Below are 19,200 nucleotides of genomic sequence, written 5' to 3'. Positions count from 1 at the left end.
AATCTGGAATTATTTATTCTCAAGTGGTTTCCGTTTTGACTGATTATAATCATTAATGATAGTACTTAAAACTTGTCTAGAACCAAACACGTAGAACCACTTGTAGAACCCAATATGTTTTCATTTTTTTGTTTTGATATTTTTATTATGTTTTGGACAATTATTTATGACAGGTATTAAAAACGTCAAAAATTTAGGAAACCTACAGTTATAAATTTAATTTATCACTAAATAAACGGATTAAACCACTTAAATAACATTTTATAATATTTATATTCAAAGTTACCCCTTAAAGAACGCAACCAGTTAACCACTAATTTCCAAGTTGTAACATAAGTTGCCTATATTACATTAAAATCTTGTTTCAAGGTTATAATTATGTAAACATCGATGAAATCAACTTTAATGCAACATATTCAAATGTTTATTCTTAATTACAGCAAAACAAATCGATAAAAACTTGAAATCTTGATTGATGTTCAAATAGTGTTATCACAACATTAAGCATTAAGCAATTGACACAATATACATGATGAAATAAATAAATGAGTTACATTCACTATTGATTTACTTTGAGTGTCATTCAAGTAGATTTCCATATAAAAACCATTAATATATAAAGATGTCTGGATGAAATAATCCTTGATCATCTTAAAACACCGGAAAAGCACACATGCCTCACATTTTTTACTAAAAAAAGATAACATAAATCAAAGTCATTTTCATTTCAATATCTCGGACAAAGGTACAAAATATAATCCAATATGACGGATTAATCAGATAGTAGTAAATTTAACTTTTTCCATAACGTTATCTGACATTTTTCTTAAAATGCGATAACACTTAGTATAAATACAGCATGGCGGCAGTAGTTTAGCACAGATCTACTGATCCACCATCATGAAGGTCGCCATTGTTCTTGCTTGCATCGCAGCCACTGCTTTCGGTAAGGTTTCACTAAAAAAACACAAAAATTTAGAAAAAAAACTCAAAAATATTGTTTTTATAGCCGCCCCAGGCCACAACGGCAGCTGGCGTATCCTTGGAGGTGACGACGCCGCTGAGAACCAATTCCCCTACCAGGTATCCCTCCGTTACTACGGTTCCCACTCATGCGGTGGCTCCATCTTGGATGAGACCACCATCTTGTGCGCAGCTCACTGCGTCGATGGCCGTTCCGCTTCCTCAATGACCATCCGCGTTGGCAACAACCGCCTCTCAGCCCAAACTGAAGAATACGACGTCAAATCCTTCGTCCGCCATGAAGATTACGACGCGTATGACATCAAGAACGACGTTTCCATCTTGAAACTCGCCAAGCCCATTCAATGGAGCGATGCTGTCCAACCAGTTGCCCTTCGTAAGACTGACATCATCGAAGAAGATGTCACCCTTTCCGGATGGGGTACCACCTCTTACCCTGGTAACACCCTGATAAACTTCAATTCATCCACTTGAAGACCATCTCCGTGGATTCCTGCGAAAGCAAGCAGATCTACCCTGTTGGTGCAACTGAGGTGTGCACCTTCACTCAGAAGGGTGAGGGAGCTTGCCATGGTGATTCTGGTGGTCCATTGGTTGACTCCAATGGTGAACAGATCGGTATTGTCTCCTGGGGTACTCCTTGCGCGCAGGGATACCCTGATGTCTTCACCCGTGTCTATTCCTTCTTGGACTGGATCGAAGAAAACCGCAATTAAATGATTCTCTTGTAATGTTGCAATAAATACAAAGTAAATTGTTTATTCTGTCTAAATTATTACTCAATCAATCAAAAACTTGAACTAATTCATAAAAACATCACGTGAGGTTTTTATCTAGCTGATCTCCTGAAGTATGTGATAAGGTTTTGGTATAAATATTCGTGAAATTTTTTATTTTGGTAGAAATTTATCACTATGAAAGTCGTCATTATCCTCGCTTGTGTTGCTGCCACAGTTTTTGGTAAGTTTTTCAATTCTAACCTAGAATTTTTTAGTTTTTAACTTTTGATTGTTTCTAAAGCCGCCCCAGGGAATAACGGCAGTTGGCGTATTGTTGGTGGTGATGGAGATGCAGGTACCGCTCCTCACACCTCTCCTTACCAGGTCTCCCTCAGTATCAACGGTGCACATACTTGTAGTGGCTCCATCTTGGATGATAGCACCATTTTAACCGCTGCTCACTGCGTTGTGGGCTTCTGCGATGAGGGCTCTGACCCTACCTTAATCAAAATCGCTGCTGGTAAAAACAAACTGTCCGAGCTGGTTTATAACAACAAGGGTAAATCTGTCATCTGTCATGAGGATTATGATAGTTGGGACATCAAGAACGACATTGCCATCATCAAACTTGAAACAGCCCTAACGTTAACAGCTGATATCCAAGCGGTTCAACTTCCCCGAACTGACATCATCAACGAAGAAGTCACCTTTTATGGTTGGGGCACTACCGATAACTCTAGTATCCTCTCCGATGCTCTGAAGTACATCACTATGAAAACCATCTCCGTCAAGGATTGTATTGACAAAATGCCTGATAAGGTAGGTCCTACTGAGGTGTGCGCCATTGCCGGGACTGGTAAGGGAGCTTGCCATGGTGATGCTGGTGGTCCATTGCTTGCCTCCGATGGCACAGTTGTCGAACTTGTTGGTATTCTCTCCTGGGGTATTCCCTGTGGGCAAGGATACCCTGATGTCTTTACTCGCGTCCGCTACTTTGGAGCTAGATCAAAGTAACGCAATTAATTGTATATGTACGTCGTATTTGTAAAATACGGGGTCATAAAGAAATAATTTAATAATAAATTACAATTGTTTATGTATATTTCTGTGTTTTATTTGTGATATAACTGTTTTGGATCAAAAACGTCATTTGATTGAAAGGGGGAACTGAATTTAGGTTATAAAAAAGATTAACATCTAAGGAATTGTTTGTTAAAAGGTTATAGCGTGGGTCATATTTTGGAACATTCTGTAGGTTATTCTTATACACCCAGTTTATCTATAATATTATAAGTAAAAGTCCTGATGTTTGTTTTACTTTCACGCAAAACTATTTAACAAGTGCATCATGAAAAGTTGTACACACACATATTCTTAGTAGTCCTTTGAATGATTTATAGGCTACTTTTTGTTACGGCAACAGAATTATTTTTAAATAAAATAGAAATTGTTTAGCCAATAATACACCCACTCTGCATCTGGCTATTTGACTACTTTAACATCATTCCAGCAATGTCAAACCTAAGTACTATAGTACCATCACACTGTATTATCACACTTTGCATTACCGTACATTGGCTTCACGTCAACATCAAAATCAATTGACATTTTACACTATGGGGCTACACTATACTTCCATAGACTATACTTTCCAGCCATTTTAAACTTCCGCCATTCTACTTCGATGTGCCTTCGCTACCTTGACTACAGACGCGTATGGAAACTTCCATTGTACACTAGATATTCGCACCGGAAGCAGCGCCGCCAGGAGTTAAATGATATCAGGCAGTGATATGCTTTGAAGTTGTAATTGAAGGTTTAAAGAATGGCTGATGAATAAAAAAGGGAAAATTTGGGTTCTGGAAGAGATAATGCAATTCTACTTTAAATGCACCCAAGACGGCAGGTGAATTGACACAGGTATGAAACTAGAATACAAAATATAAAGGCAAAATATCGGAACCTTTTACTGCCTAAAACAATGCCGAATCAGAAAAAAAATTGTATTATTGTAGAATCAAAATTTAAAACAGAGGGAGCTTGCCATGGTGATTCTGGTGGTCCATTGGTTGACTCCAATGGCGAACAGATCGGTATTGTCTCCTGGGGAATTCCTTGTGCGGAGGGATACCCTGATGTCTTCACTCGTGTCTATTCCTTCTTGGACTGGATCGAAGAAAACCGCAATTAAATGATTCTCTTGTAATGTTGCAATAAATACCAAGTAAATTGTTTATTCTGACTAAATTATTACTCAATCAATCAAAAACTTATACAAATTCATAAAAACATCAGGTGAGATTTTTATCGAGCTGATCCCTTAAAGTATGTGATAAGGTTTTGGTATAAATATTCGTGAAACTTTTTATTTTGGTAGAGATTTATCACTATGAAAGTCGTCATTGTCCTCGCTTGCATTGCTGCCACAGTTTTTGGTAAGTTTTTCAATTCTAACCTAAAATTTTTTAGTTTTTAATTTTTGATTGTTTCTAAAGCCGCCCCAGGGAATAACGGCAGCTGGCGTATTGTTGGTGGTGCAGAAGCAGGTCCTTACACCTCTCCTCACCAAGTCTCTATCCGTATCAACGGTGACCACACTTGTAGTGGCTCCATCTTGGATGGGACCACCATTTTAACCACTGCTCACTGCATTGTGGGCTCTGACCCTACCACAATCACAATCCGTCCGAGCAGTTTGATGAGTACGAGGTTAAATCTTTCATCTGTCATGAGGATTATGATAGTTGGGACATCAAGAACGACATTGCCATCATCAAACTTACTTTTCCCATAACGTTAGCACCTCCTGTTATCCAAGCGGTTGAACTTCGCCAGAGTGACATCATCGCTGAAGAAGTTACCGTTTATGGTTGGGGCAGTAGCAATAACCCTGGTTTCCTATCCGACGCACTGCAGGTCATCACTTTGAAAACCATCTCCGTCAAGGAGTGTATTGACAAAATGCCTGATAAGGTAGGTCCTACTGAGCTGTGCACCTTCACTCAGAAGGGTGAAGGTGTTTGCAATGGTGATGAAGGAGGTCCATTGGTTGACTCCGCCGGCAAACTAGTTGGTATTGTCTCCTGGCATATTTCCTGTGGGCAAGGATACCCTGATGTCTTTACTCGCGTTTATTCCTTCTTGAACTGGATTGCAGCTCACCGTCATTAATTGTATAATTGATAATGTTGTAAATAAGATCATAAATAAATAATTTAATAATAAATTACAATTGTTTATGTATATTCCTGTGTTTTATTTGTGATATAACTTTGTTGGATCAAAAACGTCATTTTATTGAAAGGGGGAACTGAATTTAGGTTATAGAAGAACATTAACCTCAAAATTGAAGGTGATCCAAGAAAAGTCGTAGGAAAATTGTTGTATTCTAATTTAAAGCAAGATTCTGGGTTGGAAACCCTTGCAAGTCAATTACATAGTTGTCATTTAGCTTTGGACCTATTCTTTCCCAATTATCTGAAGATCCAGCTGAAGAAATGGTGATAATATGTAGAATATCCGTAATTAATATGATTACATAGTCTGTTAGAGATGGAAACACAAGTTTAAGCGCTTGAAACATCAAAAACATTGACTATTCATGGAAAACTTGATTATAAGTTTAAAATAATTGTTATAAACAAAATATATACCTAACTTAACCTAACCTAACCTAATTTTTTAATTCTACCATCTATTTTTACCTTTATTTTCATTAATAAACGTTTTTCCTTTTTAAATTTTCAATTTAGTAATTTATAACTTGTTTTATCATCAAACATAACCAAACTTAACCTATTTTTACTCATGTACTTGCTTTAACGTGTGCAGGCACTCAAGACAGTTAAAAACTGCTTATAAGCACTTTGAATCCAAGGCTACCAAAAAAAAACAGGAAATAAATCACATTGCATCATTCTAGGGACCTACATATCTCGAAACTTAAGTGACAATTAATGAGATTATATGTAGAGCACCAGATAAGCTTCACTATATATGTTTGATATTTTTCCAACTCAACACTAAACCAACAAGATCTACGAGTTCAAACATGAAGGTCCTCATCGTTTTTGCTTGCATTGCTGCAATCGCCTTGGGTAAGTTCAACATAACCTCAAAAATAAAAATAAAAACAAAACTAACCTTAAAATAATTATTTTATAATATTACAGCCGCCCCTGGTAATGGCCGTATCCTTGGAGGTGAAGATGCATCCGAAGGTCAATTCCCTTACATTGTATCCATCCGTTATCAGACAAGACACTTATGTGGTGGTGCAATTCTCGATGCCAGCACAATCCTCGCTGCTGCCAACTGCGTAGACAAAGCCTCACCTTCCGCTTTAACCATTCGTGTTGGTAGTACAAAACTATCTGAACAAACTGAAGAGTACGCTGTTGCCGATTATGTCCGCCATGAGAACTATGACCCCAAAAACCTGAAAAACGACATCTCAATCATCAAACTTGCTACGCCCATTCAATTACGTGATGGTGTTGAAGCCATTGCCCTTCGTCAAACTAACATCGATGAAGAAGCCGTGGTTGTTTCCGGGTGGGGCAGCACTGAACACCCTGGAATCAAATCCGATGACCTGCAGTTCATCAATCTACAAACCATTACTCCTGAGGATTGTATTGATGAGTTACCTTATCCTGTAGGTGCTACAGAAATTTGCACCCTGGGTAAAGAAGGTGAAGGTACCTGCAATGGTGATGCAGGTGGTCCAATGGTTGATTCCAATGGGGAATTGGTTGGTATTGCTGCCTGGGGTATTCCTTGCGGGTTGGGATATCCTGATGTATACACACGTGTCTTCTCCTTCTTGAAATGGATTGAGGAACACCGTTGATCAATAAATTTTATCTTGTTATGAATCTTACAAATTTTGTTTAAATTTGGAAATCCCTAATCCCAAAACTCTTAAAAGAGATAATTATAGAGGACCTGATAAGGTTTTGGTATAAATAACCTCCATGTTCTTCAATTTTGAACAGATCCTTTAGAATAACCATGAAGTTCACTATTATTTTGATTTGTTTTGCTGTTACAGTTTATGGTAGGTACTTACCTTTAACCTATAAACAACATAACCTAAAATATATTTACAGCTGTTTCTGGTAACACCGGAAGTTGGCGTATTATTGGAGGTGAAGATGCAGTTGATAAACAATTTCCTTACCAGGTATCCCTCCGTTCTTTTGGTATCCATTGGTGTGGTGGTTCAATTCTTGATGAAATCACCATTTTGTGTGCTGCCCACTGTGTAAATGGTTCCTCACCTTCTTCTTTAACAATCCGTGTTGGTAACAATAACCTATCCGAGCAAACTGAAGAATATGAAGTTGTTTCCTTTGTAATTCATGAAGATTATGGTGTTGCTGGTATCAATCATGATCTTTCCATCATTAAACTGTCAAACCCCATTAGATTTCATGAAGGAGTCCAACCTATTACTCTAAGACAGGATGATATCATCGAAGAGAATGTAACTCTCTCCGGGTGGGGCAGTATTAGTTATCCGCGTGAAAAATCCGATCATCTTCAATTTATCCATCTGAATACAATTTCTTTGAAAGAGTGTCAAGAAAAATTGTCTGGATCTGTGACTGATTTGGAATTGTGTACGTTTACCAAGGCTGGTGAAGGTGCTTGTCATGGAGATTCCGGTGGACCATTGGTTGATGCAAATGGTGAACAAGTTGGTATTGTTTCATGGGGTATACCATGTGGGATGGGATACCCGGATGTTTTTACCAGGGTTTATTCATTCTTGGATTGGATTGAAGCAAATCGTCAGTAAATGCTTGTTTTATCATTTTGTTAATAAAGTATGTGAAAAATAATAATCCCTACAAATATTATAAATGCGAATGTCCTGATGTTTGTTACACTTTCACGCTACTTTTTATTTAATAAAAAAATTATTTTTAAAATAAAATAAAGAAATAGTTTAGCCAATAATACCTCTGCATCTGGCTATTTGACTACTTTAACGCCATCTAGCATTCCAGCAATGAAGCTCAAACCTAAGTACTATAGTACCATCACACTGTATTATCACACTGTATTACCGACAGCTACGTCAACATCAAATCCAATTGACTACACTATGGAGACTGTACACTATACTTCCATAGACTATACTTTCAGCCATTTTAAACTTCCCGCCATTCTACTTCATTGTTGTCTTAGACTTGTCTAAGATATTAAACCAGAATATTTCACTGATGAGTTAACTCATTTTCTAAAATACATACAAGAAGAAAATATTACAGATCCACATGAAATGTATGCAATATTAAGTAATGGTCTAAAATCAACTTTTCCAAATATACACACAATACTGCACATTTTTTTGACCTTACCCGTTTCTAATCCAAGTGGAACAAGGACATTTTCAGTTTTAAAACGAGTCAAAAACAATCTGCGCAATAGTCTTTCAGAAGAGCACTTAAATGACCTGGCATTAATGTTCATAGAAAATGATATTTTTAAAATACTAGAGTACGACGAAATTATTGAAATCTTTGCCCAAGAGAAGGCAAGAAAAGTAAATTTGTAATTTGTATTTAAATTTGTATTGTCCTTTATTTTATTGTGGTATTATTAGAATATATTTTTTAATTTTCTTTTGCCTTTGTTATCTTAATACCTGTTATAAAACGCATAATTTACAATGTTTACATAACCGTTTTTGAAAATTTTCGGATTTAGAGGCCCCAAACCTGATTTGCGCCTAAGGCCTCACTGAAGCACAATCCGCCACTGGAAAAACCCATACTTAACACGTAGCCTAATTGATCTGAAGGTTGTAATATGTACTTTCCTGATTTTAAACATCAGATACTGATAAGATGGAGAGCCTGATAAAATGTAGTATAAATATCATCCTTTTTTCATGTTCTAACACATATCTACCGATCTACAACCATGAAGTTCGCCATTGTTCTTGCTTGCATCGCAGCCACCGCTTTCGGTAAGTTTTCACTAAAAAACACAACAATTTAGAAAAAATTTTAAAAAATTGCTTTCATAGCCGCCCCCGGCCATAACGGCAGCTGGCGTATTGTTGGAGGTGATGACGCCGAGGAGAACCAATTCCCCTACCAGGTGTCCCTCCGTTACTTCGGTGCCCACTCATGCGGTGGCTCCATCTTGGATGAGACCACCATCTTGTGCGCAGCTCACTGCGTAGATGGCGCTGACGTTAGCACAATGGCCATCCGCGTTGGCAACAACAAGCTGTCCGAGCAGACTGATGAATACCAGGTTGCATCCTTCGTCCGTCATGAGGATTATGATGGTTGGGATATCAAGAACGACGTTGCCATCATCAAACTCGCCGATCCCTTGACCTGGAGTGATTCCGTCCAGCCTGTTAAGCTTCGCCAGAGTGACATCATCGAAGAAGATGTTACCCTTTCCGGTTGGGGTACCACCTCTTACCCTGGTGATATCCCAGACAATCTTCAATTCATCAACTTGAAGACCATCTCCGTTGATGACTGCTCCAGACTGCAGCCAAGCCATGTAGGTCCTACTGAGGTGTGCACCTTCACCCAGAAAGGTGAGGGAGCTTGCCATGGTGATTCTGGTGGTCCATTGGTTGACTCCAATGGTGAACAGATTGGTATTGTCTCCTGGGGTACTCCTTGCGCGCAGGGATACCCTGATGTTTTCACTCGTGTCTATTCCTTCTTGGACTGGATCGAAGAAAACCGTCATTAAATGATTCTCTTGTAATGTTGCAATAAATATGAAGTAAATTGTTTATTCTGCTTAAATTATTACTCAATCAATCAAAAACTTGTACAAATTCATGAAGACATCAGGTGAGATTTTTATCTAGCTGATCCCTTGAAGTATGTGATAAGGTTTTGGTATAAATATTCGTGAAACTTTTTATTTTGGTAGAAATCTATCACTATGAAAGTCGTCATTGTCCTCGCTTGTGTTGCTGCCACAGTTTTTGGTAAGTTTTTCAATTCTAACCTAGAATTTTTTAGTTTTTAATTTTTGATTGTTTTTAAAGCCGCCCCAGGGAATAACGGCAGCTGGCGTATTGTTGGTGGTGCAGAAGCAGCTGCTGGCACCTCTCCTCACCAGGTCTCCATCCGTATCAACGGTGCCCACACTTGTAGTGGCTCCATCTTGGATGATAGCACCATTTTAACCACTGCTCACTGCGTTGTGGGCTCTGACCCTGCCTCAATCAAAATCGCTGCTGGTAAAAACAAACTGTCCGAGCAGGTTGATGAGTACCGGGTTAAATCTTTCATCTGTCATGAGGATTATGATAGTTGGGACATCAAGAACGACATTGCCATCATCAAACTTACTTTTCCCATACTGTTAACACCTCCTGCTATCCAAGCGGTTGAACTTCGCCAGAGGGACATCATCGCTGAAGAAGTTACCGTTTATGGTTGAGGCAGTAGCAATAACCCTGGTATCCTAACCGACGCAATGCAGTTCATCAATTTGAAAACCATTTCTTTCAAGGAGTGTATTGACAAAATGCCTTATAAAGTAGGTCCTACTGAGGTTTGCACCTTTACTAAGAAGGGTGAGGGTGTTTGCCATGGTGATGCTGGTGGTCCATTGGTTGACTCCGATGGCAGACTAGTTGGTATTGTCTCCTGGCATATTTCCTGTGGGCTTGGATACCCTGATGTCTTTACTCGCGTCTATTCCTTCTTGGACTGGATTGAAGGCAACCGCCATTAATTGTATAACTGATTATGTTAATATTATAAATGCGAAAGTCCTGATGTTTGTTACACTTTGACGCAAAAACTACTTAACCGATCATCATGAAAATTTCTACACATATTCTTAGTGGTCCCCGAATGGTTATAGGCTACTTTTTATTTAATAAAAAAAATTATTTTTTAAATAAAATAAAGAAATAGTTTAGCCAATAATACCTCTGCATCTGGCTATTTGACTACTTTAACGCCATCTAGCATTCCAGCAATGAAGCTCAAACCTAAGTACTATAGTACCATCACACTGTATTATCACACTGTATTACCGACAGCTACGTCAACATCAAATCCAATTGACGACACTATGGAGACTGTACACTATACTTCCATAGACTATACTTTCAGCCATTTTAAACTTCCCGCCATTCTACTTCATTGTTACTTCTTCTGTTACATTATTACATTATTTTAGATATTCGCGAGCGAAGCCGCGGGTTAAAGCTTTTGTACTCAATATGTCAATAGATTGTAATTCTGAGATTGTTGACTTCCTGGTACCCCGGTCCTCCCCCTAAACCTAAAATTAACTGTGTCACATGGCTTATATCTTAATTCAAGCAAAATATTATCTTTTTTTGAGTATCTCTCAAAAATCAAACAAAGGAGATCAAAAACCAATAACACGTAGCCCAATTGATCTGTAGGTTGTGATATATACTTTCCTGATTATAAACATCAGATACTGATAAGATGGAGAGCCTGATAAAATGTAGTATAAATATCGCGCTTTTTTCATATTCTAACACAGATCTACTGATCTACAACCATGAAGTTCGCCATCGTTCTTGCTTGCATCGCTGCTACGGCTTTTGGTGAGTAAACATGAACAAAATATTTTAAAATTATTAATAATAATAATAAATTAATTATTTATAGCCGCCCCAGGCCATAACGGCAGCTGGCGTATTGTTGGTGGTGATGACGCTGCGGAGAACCAATTCCCCTACCAGGTATCTCTCCGTTACTACGGTTCCCACTCATGCGGTGGCTCCCTCTTGGATGAGACCACCATCTTGTGCGCTGCTCACTGCGTAGATGGCGCTGACGCTAGCACAATGACCATCCGCGTTGGCAACAACAAGCTGTCCGAGCAGACTGATGAATACCAGGTTGCATCCTTCGTCCGCCATGAGGATTATGATGGTTGGAACATCAAGAACGACGTTTCCCTCATCAAGCTCGCCGATCCTTTGACCTGGAGTGATTCCGTCCAACCTGTTAAGCTTCGCAAGAGTGACATCATCGCTGAAGATGTTACCCTTTCCGGTTGGGGTACCACCTCTTACCCTGGCGACATCCCAGACAATCTTCAGTTCATTAACTTGAAGACCATCTCCGTTGATGACTGCTCCAGGCTGCAACCAAACAATGTAGGACCTACTGAGGTGTGCACCTTCACCCAGAAAGGTGAGGGAGCTTGCCATGGTGATTCTGGTGGTCCATTGGTTGACTCCAATGGTGAACAGATCGGTATTGTCTCCTGGGGTGTTCCTTGCGCGGAGGGATACCCTGATGTCTTCACCCGTGTCTATTCCTTCTTGGACTGGATCGAATCCAACCGCAATTAAATGTATCTTGTGTAATAGTTTACTAAACATCAAATAAACTGTTCAATAGGAATTTTCCGTTGTTGTTATTCACAGGAAATTGAAGATTATACAAAAATACTTGAAAATAAAAAGTTATAAATACATAATCTTTGATATCATATTTTGAGGACCTGATAAATACGAGTACATAATACATAAACACCTGACAAAAATTTAAAAATCATTCAGAATCATGAAGTTCATCATTGTGTTAATTACTACAATCACAATTTCTACTGCTAAAGCTTCCCTTTAAATCCCTATATACTAGGAGGTAAGAATGCTTCCGAAGGTCAATTCCCCTACATGGTATCCCTCCGTAATTATGGTAAACACTGGTGTGGTGCTTCCATCCTGGATGAGGTCAACATCCTCTGCGCTGCGCATTGTATCTACGACCAAACAGCTCCCACAATGACCATTCGTGTTGGTAACAACAAACTCTCTGAACAAACAGAAACCTATCAAGTGGCATCAATCATCCAACATGAAAACTATCAAAGACCTAGTAAAAAGAACGACGTCGCCATTCTAACCTTAACCACACCCATAGTGTTCCGCGATGGTGTGCAACCAGTTAAACTCCGTCAGAGTGACATAACCACAGAGGAAGTTGTATTATCAGGATGGGGTCTTACCTCTTTTCCGGGAGAGAATCCAGATCATTTACAATATAGCACTTTGAATACCATAACCTATGAAGAGTGTGTTAAATATGAAGAAGATTTTGTTGTAAGTGAAACAGATGTATGTACACTTGATAAAATAGGAATTGGTGCTTGTTATGGTGATTCCGGAAGTCCTTTGGTGGACTTAAAAGGAGAACAAGTTGGTATCACTGCTTGGGGTATACATGGTTGCGGACTTGGGTATCCAACAGTCTTCACACGTGTTTATTCATATTTATCATGGATTGAAGATAATCGCAAGTAAATGATTATCAATTATTGTAAAACACAATAAAACTTTATCTGGGTAATCCCTTGATACCTGTAGTTATATCTCCACCTGAAATATTTGAATTATAATAGTATTAGATTGGGTAGCAACCAAAAATGATCCTAAAATATTTGATTTTCCTCTCCTGCATTGTCTATGCACTTGGTAAGAAAATAATTTAAAAAAAAACAAGTTTAGATGTAAAACATAACCTTTAGGTTCTTCAAATGATGATACCAGAGTAATAGGAGGTCAAAACGCCTCCTTGAATCAATTTCCATACCAAGTATCACTCCGATACAAAGGTACCCATTCCTGTGGTGGCTCCATCTTGGATTCCAAGACAATCCTCCTTGCAGCACATTGCGTAGCAGGAAGTTCCAGTTCCCTAATGACCATCCGCCTGGGCCACACTCAACTGAACGCACAAACAGAAGAATACCCTGTGAAATCATTCACTATCCACGATGACTATGATCCTTTCAAGGTGATCAACGATATTGCTATCATTAAACTTACTCAACCTATCCTTTTACGTGATGGTGTCCAAGCTATCACCTTACCACAAAAAGATACTTTACCAGGTGAAGATGTGACTCTTTCCGGATGGGGCCTCACCTCCTATCCAGGTGGTAAACCTAATGATCTACAGTTTATTAACCTCAAAACTATTTCATTGGAGGATTGTGTCCACGCACACAATGCATCAAAACAACCTATAATGGAAACAGAATTGTGTACATTAACAACCAAAGGTGAAGGTGCGTGTCAGGGAGATTCCGGTGGTCCATTGGTTGACTCAAACGGTGTACAAGTTGGTATTGTCTCATGGGGGAAACCATGCGCGCTTGGATATCCTGATGTCTTCACCAGGGTGTATTCATTCTTGACTTGGATCAAACAAAACAGACATTAATTAATCTAAAAAAACAAAATGGCGGTACATATACATACATATTAAATACATAATTGTATAGCATACATTTTGTTTTTGTTTTGGTACATTTCACATCGAAAATAAATATGTTTAGATTACACAGCATATTTTGTTTGTTTTTTGTTTCTCCTTTGGCACAAAGCGTTAACATGGAAGAGATAAGCACACGATTCAAAAAATACACGCCAAGTATAAACACAGCGAAGGGAACAATAAAAACACCCAAAAATCCAACAGCGATGTGATTCATACGCGCATACGTCACCTCCGGCAGACACAACTTCAATTGCACGCAGATTTTGATCACGAAAATGGTGCTGGTGATGTAACATCCGTGTTTGATCTCGATACAGCCGCAACACGGCCGGAACACGCAATTTCCCGGCGCCATGTTGAAAATTTCTCGTGTTTAAAATGTTATTTTATTTGATAATGTCCATTTGGTTGTGGGGATCGATATATCTATTCGCGTTTTATGATCAGAATCGCGGGGAAGCGGAATAATAACCAAGAAAACTGTCAAAAAAGTGAAGCTGTCAAAAAGTAAAAAAATACCTACCTAAGAGTAATTTCTGTAATGTTTTTTGTATTGCAGAAATCACGATGAAGATGAGTCAATGCCCCAAGTTCACTGCAACCCCAAGGACCTCCACGTTGAATGGTATCCCAGTGTTGGTCCATGCTAAGATAACTGTACGGATCGTTGGCATCCGAAGAACTGTTACCTCCGCTGGTGTTACCAGGATATGTCTCTAGACAATGCCGCAATTGTTTCTCCAATTTACCCAGAGACTCCGTACATAACCCCCACTATGCAATAAAATTCAATATTTTACATTTTTATTAACATAACCTCAAAATTATGCGAATCTTACCAGTTTTTGTATAGCTTCGGGTGATTTATGAGCATTTTCTTCTAATAACAACCCTACAACCATATCCTGTTGTCCGCAGACAAACAAAATACTCTTCTTGAGTTTCTCAGTGACTGGTCGTTTGAATTTTGACTCATTTCCGCTTTGTTTAAAGATGGCGGACTTGTTTTGTGTTGGTGTAGTGAAGCGGACATCTTTATACTCACTAGGCGTGGTATCACGACTGCCAAACCCACTGGAATGTTCATCCATCGCTAGTAGACTCAATTTTGACATCAAAGGAGTCAGTTGTACTCCACCGTAGTTTTTACTGCGTACAATCGGTGAATATAAATCTGAATCGAATGTTAGTGACTTTAATGGTAGAGTAAGACTCTTTCTCGCTTCGCGATCCTTCGGTGGCGCCATCTTGGCTATCACAAAATCACCATTTTCTTTATCGCTGTCTTTTTCATCTTCTTGCTGTGTTTTCACCTGGGAATCATCGATTTCTTTGTCTTTATCGTTAATATTAGTAATATCTGCGTTAATATCTTCGGGTGTTTGTTCTTTTTGTTCATTTTGCTCATCTTCAGTCGTGTTTTGATGTTCCGGATCAATGCAAATCGACATTACGCTTTGATGCAGTACTTTGTTCAGGTCTGTCATCGGCGTTGAGCAAATACTGGTCTGGCCATAAAATGGCGTCGTGGCTGTAACCTTAGCCTGCGCAGGTTTTTCATCCAGGGTTTTGTTTCGTAAATTTAGGAACTTGGGGCGTGTTAATTTCGTTGAAGGAAGAATATTATTCTCGATATTAATCGGGGAATGCGCATCGGTGTCTTCTTCAGGAATGTTTGAGAATATAATCGATTGATCGCGTTTCATCGCGGATAAAACAGGTTCCTTTGTTTGAATCTACACACAAAATATTTTCATGTATAATTGGTTGCCTACGTTAAACTTTTTATTCTTAGGTTACCTACCGATTTAGTGTAGCTTCTTTTGTTCAAATACAAATGTACCGTGCGTGTCCGCAGTGCATCCTCGGATAAATCCTGATACTCATGTCCTTCCACATAAACATGCAACAATTGCACACCCAATGGAAGTTGGTAATCAACCTCAACTGTTTCCGCAGGTGATTTAATCCTGTATGGATCTGTTAGTACCAATCTTTTAGTCAGATTGCTACTGAGCTGTGTTGCTAACACCCTGTATATAAAAATATGACATAACCTCTTGATATAACCTCAAAATAACACTTACTTATTGTGATAGAGCATTGTCCCACCCAAAACATGTTCAACTTCTTGGCAACATTGCAAAATCTGCATGGATTCCAAGAAAACATTGCTCGCACTCTTTGGCAGGTGAATTTTCGGAATGTTTGAGAACAAATTACTGCTGTAGGTTAAGATTTTGATGTAAGTCTCAAACATGTGATACAATTTTGCAGACAAACACTCCACGCTAGGGTATACTTCACTCATTACAGCAATGTCATTATGGAAGAATGTGATGAGTGATGATAAAGTATCTGCTCGATACTCCAGCACCCAGTCTGCTATGTTCCTGTCTGTTCCCACAGCCTAAATATAATGTAAACATATAATATTCTGATGTAAGTGTATCTAAAACTTACTAAAATGTATCTGCCATACTCCTGAACAGAAAACTTGCCACTCTGGAGTGAAATAATCCTTGGACAAGCAAAAACTGACTTTAAAAAGTGTGCTGTGCCCATGATTTGACCACATAATGCAGTCTTTTGTTGGTCGGACACCCAGCCTGGGTGAAAATATAAAATTGCAGATGCTGGATCATCACCTTCGTGTTTCAGTAGCTGAGTGTCATAGACAAATATTATCATCATTTCCCTACAAATGAGGAAACAAATGAACAAAATAAACAACTTTCTGCTGTGTAAACAAGACTTACTTAGCCATGATTGTTGAGTTTGGTGGCTGTTTATTGTTCCAACGGAATCACATGATTTGAGTATTGATAGTTATTAGGGTGCATAAATGCACAGCGCAAATTCGCACAAAATCATGCGTAAAATGAATATAAACAGATAGAAAAACAATTGCCTGCGATTGGGAGCTGTTGACACTTGAACATGTTTTGACATGACATTGACAGTTTACACAACGGAATAGATAAATAAATGTATAATTTGTTTAATAATTGATAAAAATGTTTGTTTTAGGCCTTAAATTTGAATCGTTTGTTTTTGATGGTCGATTTCATCGGCAATTCTTATTTGTCGATCGATAGAAATATACCAAGTGTGTAGGAGCATCATTTGTAAGGTTTCCGAACTAATATTTTTGTAAATTAAAGCATTTAGAAACATTTAAATGCCTAAATAAACTTTAGTTGTTATTAAGTATTGGTTTAAATGTAGAGTAGCTCTCACAATAATAGTTTTACTCTATAAAATTATTAATTTTATGAAAGAAATTTGTGGCACATTGTATAATTTGTAATATAAAGTAGGCAACCCAATATACACTGAATGTATTTAGATATGACCTAGAAGCGTACGCTGTGTGAGTGTTTCCTGCGTTTCCTGTGGTTCGATTTTTAGCGGCCCGCCCACCATTGCAGGTACGTGCCTTCGGTCAAATCAGCGCATCAGTTTGCCGAAGGTCGTCGAGGTGGTGGTGGTGACAATCCTGCCGAATCCTGGTGCTGGTGAATCTCAACACGAACAACGTTATCGTAGTCCAGCAGAGTCACAATGTCTAACAAGAAGATCGAAGAGGGCCTGGAGCATATAAAGGTCGCGGAGAAATGGTAGCCCAACCCTTAAAAAAACCAACGAGCAGTACTAACCCGCCGTGCAATTGTTTTAGCTTGAAAACATCACTGCTCAAATGGCGGCCGGACTACGACGAAGCAGCTGACGAGTACAACAAAGCAGCGACTTGTTTCCGCAATGCGAAATCCTTCGAGCAGTGCAAGGATTGCCTCATGAAAGCCGCCGATTGTCAAAAACAAAACGGAAAGTACGTGATAAATAATATAATATGACGTCATTACATGTCAAAATCTTAGGTTATGATGTAAGGTTATGTTGTTTATGTCTATGTAATGTTTTAGCAATTTTCACGCAGCGAAATCATTAGATCAAGCAATCCTGGTATCGAAAGACATGAATGATTTCCGTTCAATCGCTCAGCTTGCCGAACGTGCCGCACATTTATTCCAAGTGAGCGGAAATGCCGAATCAGCCGCAGCGTCGCTAGACAAAGCAGCGAAAATCCTCGAAGCGCAGAATCCCAGCCAGGCACTGAAACTATTCCAGCAAGCAGCGCAGATCGCCATCATTCAGGACTCGGCTCGCCAAGCAGCTGAATACATGAGTAAAGTAGCACGCATTCACGTGAAACTCCAAGAGTACGATTTGGCCGCGGATGCAATCCGGAGAGAAATGGGTCTGCATCAACAAAGCGAGGCGTATCAATCGATGGGTCGTCTTGCCGTAGGCTTAGTTTTAGTACAGCTAGCGCGTGGTGATGTCGTCGCCGCTGAGAAAGCGTTCAAAGAATGGGGAAACTGCTGCGAAGCGCCGGAAGTGGGAACTTTAGAGAGTTTACTCGCTGCTTTCGATGAGGAAGACCCCGAAGCAGCCCGGGTTGCTTTGAATAATCCTTTTATTAAACACATGGACGTGGAATACGCGATTCTTGCACGAGACATGCCGCTACCTCAGGGGATGACACAACCCATGGTGAAATCAGGTGGAGTGCGTGAAAATGCAGCAGCTTCGTATGTTTCGCCTAATTCACACACGACAGCTACAATTGAGGTAAAATTTATTTTTTTATTCAAAAAAAAATTTAAAAAAACTAAATTTTTATACATTTAGGATGGAGGTGATCAACCCCCAGCTGTAGCAACCGATGAAGATGATCTCGAGGAAGGCGGTCTTTGTTAAAAGCGTATTTGCGTGCAGTACAACCGTTGACGAAATAACTTTCATGTCCTAGTCGTTAAATTCATAAATGTACAGCTTTTAAGGATAAAAAAAAACAACGTGCATAGGTAATGTAGTCGGTTATTAACATTAATTAATCAGGCGTGATGATTTGTTGAAGGGTGTTGAAACGTTCTAGACTTTAACGCAATGCTATGAGTTGTTATAAGTGCATTTTCAATTCTATCGAATAAGTATATTCAAGTTATCGTAAGTGTAAACACTGATTCATTCCAGTTGAGTTGAGAAATGTGTACGTTTTTTCAAAATTAGCACTAAAATAATTACATTGGGCTGACGAATTGATTGTGCGCATGAATGAAATTAGATACTATACTCTTGTTAATGTACTTATGTACTTACTTAAATCAATTTCAATCGAGGATGTCAGTTGTTATTTATTGCTCGGTTAAAGACAAAAT

At 38.9% G+C, this 19,200-nt stretch overlaps 8 protein-coding genes and 1 long non-coding RNA gene across 9 annotated transcripts; 8 read left to right on the top strand and 1 right to left on the bottom strand.

Moving 5' to 3' along the window:
• Positions 1–787: 787 nt before the first annotated feature.
• Positions 788–6,589, top strand: LOC135794760 (transmembrane protease serine 9-like). The gene is given in 8 exon segments (XM_065306147.1): positions 788–946; positions 1,010–1,429; positions 1,432–1,697; positions 4,081–4,138; positions 4,199–4,356; positions 4,398–4,804; positions 5,676–5,800; positions 5,876–6,589. Coding segments are annotated over 8 exon segments (2,160 nt in total). The 5' UTR covers positions 788–900; the 3' UTR covers positions 6,556–6,589.
• On the top strand, positions 1,785–3,937 carry LOC135793824 (chymotrypsin-1-like). Its single transcript, XM_065304934.1, has 3 exons — positions 1,785–1,944; positions 2,005–2,618; positions 3,793–3,937. The coding sequence occupies exons 1-3, from the start codon at positions 1,899–1,901 to the stop codon at positions 3,892–3,894; spliced, it is 762 nt and encodes a 253-aa protein (XP_065161006.1). The 5' UTR covers positions 1,785–1,898; the 3' UTR covers positions 3,895–3,937.
• Positions 6,590–6,708: 119 nt separating the features above from the next.
• LOC135793823 (chymotrypsin-1-like) lies at positions 6,709–7,552 on the top strand. The gene is made up of 2 exons (XM_065304933.1): positions 6,709–6,762; positions 6,815–7,552. The coding sequence occupies exons 1-2, from the start codon at positions 6,717–6,719 to the stop codon at positions 7,504–7,506; spliced, it is 738 nt and encodes a 245-aa protein (XP_065161005.1). The 5' UTR covers positions 6,709–6,716; the 3' UTR covers positions 7,507–7,552.
• Positions 7,553–8,578: 1,026 nt separating this feature from the next.
• LOC135794759 (transmembrane protease serine 9-like) lies at positions 8,579–12,170 on the top strand. The gene is made up of 6 exons (XM_065306146.1): positions 8,579–8,682; positions 8,743–9,428; positions 9,621–9,678; positions 9,739–10,131; positions 10,240–10,359; positions 11,351–12,170. The coding sequence occupies exons 1-6, from the start codon at positions 8,637–8,639 to the stop codon at positions 12,040–12,042; spliced, it is 1,995 nt and encodes a 664-aa protein (XP_065162218.1). The 5' UTR covers positions 8,579–8,636; the 3' UTR covers positions 12,043–12,170.
• Positions 12,171–12,229: 59 nt separating this feature from the next.
• LOC135794531 (chymotrypsin-1-like) lies at positions 12,230–13,050 on the top strand. Its single transcript, XM_065305841.1, has one exon. The coding sequence runs from the start codon at positions 12,370–12,372 to the stop codon at positions 12,994–12,996; it is 627 nt and encodes a 208-aa protein (XP_065161913.1). The 5' UTR covers positions 12,230–12,369; the 3' UTR covers positions 12,997–13,050.
• LOC135794530 (chymotrypsin-1-like) lies at positions 13,046–14,044 on the top strand. The gene is made up of 2 exons (XM_065305840.1): positions 13,046–13,167; positions 13,221–14,044. The coding sequence occupies exons 1-2, from the start codon at positions 13,119–13,121 to the stop codon at positions 13,916–13,918; spliced, it is 747 nt and encodes a 248-aa protein (XP_065161912.1). The 5' UTR covers positions 13,046–13,118; the 3' UTR covers positions 13,919–14,044.
• Positions 14,045–14,103: 59 nt separating this feature from the next.
• LOC135794534 (uncharacterized) lies at positions 14,104–14,802 on the top strand. The gene is made up of 2 exons (XR_010548912.1): positions 14,104–14,466; positions 14,535–14,802. It is a non-coding gene; the product is annotated as an uncharacterized lncRNA (long non-coding RNA).
• On the bottom strand, positions 14,463–16,950 carry HPS4 (Hermansky-Pudlak syndrome 4 protein). The gene is made up of 6 exons (XM_065305836.1): positions 16,735–16,950; positions 16,439–16,673; positions 16,063–16,385; positions 15,780–16,008; positions 14,815–15,711; positions 14,463–14,749 (listed from the first exon to the last, which is right to left on the bottom strand). Exons 1-6 carry the CDS (start codon positions 16,740–16,742, stop codon positions 14,495–14,497), a joined length of 1,947 nt encoding a protein of 648 aa, XP_065161908.1. The 5' UTR covers positions 16,743–16,950; the 3' UTR covers positions 14,463–14,494.
• Positions 16,951–17,339: 389 nt separating this feature from the next.
• gammaSnap1 (gamma Soluble NSF attachment protein 1) lies at positions 17,340–19,161 on the top strand. Its single transcript, XM_065305839.1, has 4 exons — positions 17,340–17,595; positions 17,655–17,807; positions 17,902–18,610; positions 18,671–19,161. The coding sequence occupies exons 1-4, from the start codon at positions 17,540–17,542 to the stop codon at positions 18,737–18,739; spliced, it is 987 nt and encodes a 328-aa protein (XP_065161911.1). The 5' UTR covers positions 17,340–17,539; the 3' UTR covers positions 18,740–19,161.
• Positions 19,162–19,200: the final 39 nt, after the last annotated feature.

Source organism: Atheta coriaria, unplaced genomic scaffold (genome assembly GCF_025399875.1).
Source record: "Atheta coriaria isolate IRGN ID8LTWV9N9 unplaced genomic scaffold, Caltech_Dcor_3.1 hic_scaffold_6_pilon, whole genome shotgun sequence".
In the NCBI taxonomy this organism is placed as follows: Eukaryota; Metazoa; Arthropoda; class Insecta; order Coleoptera; family Staphylinidae; genus Dalotia; species Dalotia coriaria.
Note: the sequence above shows the minus strand (reverse complement) of the source record. Positions and strands in the feature narration are given on the sequence as shown.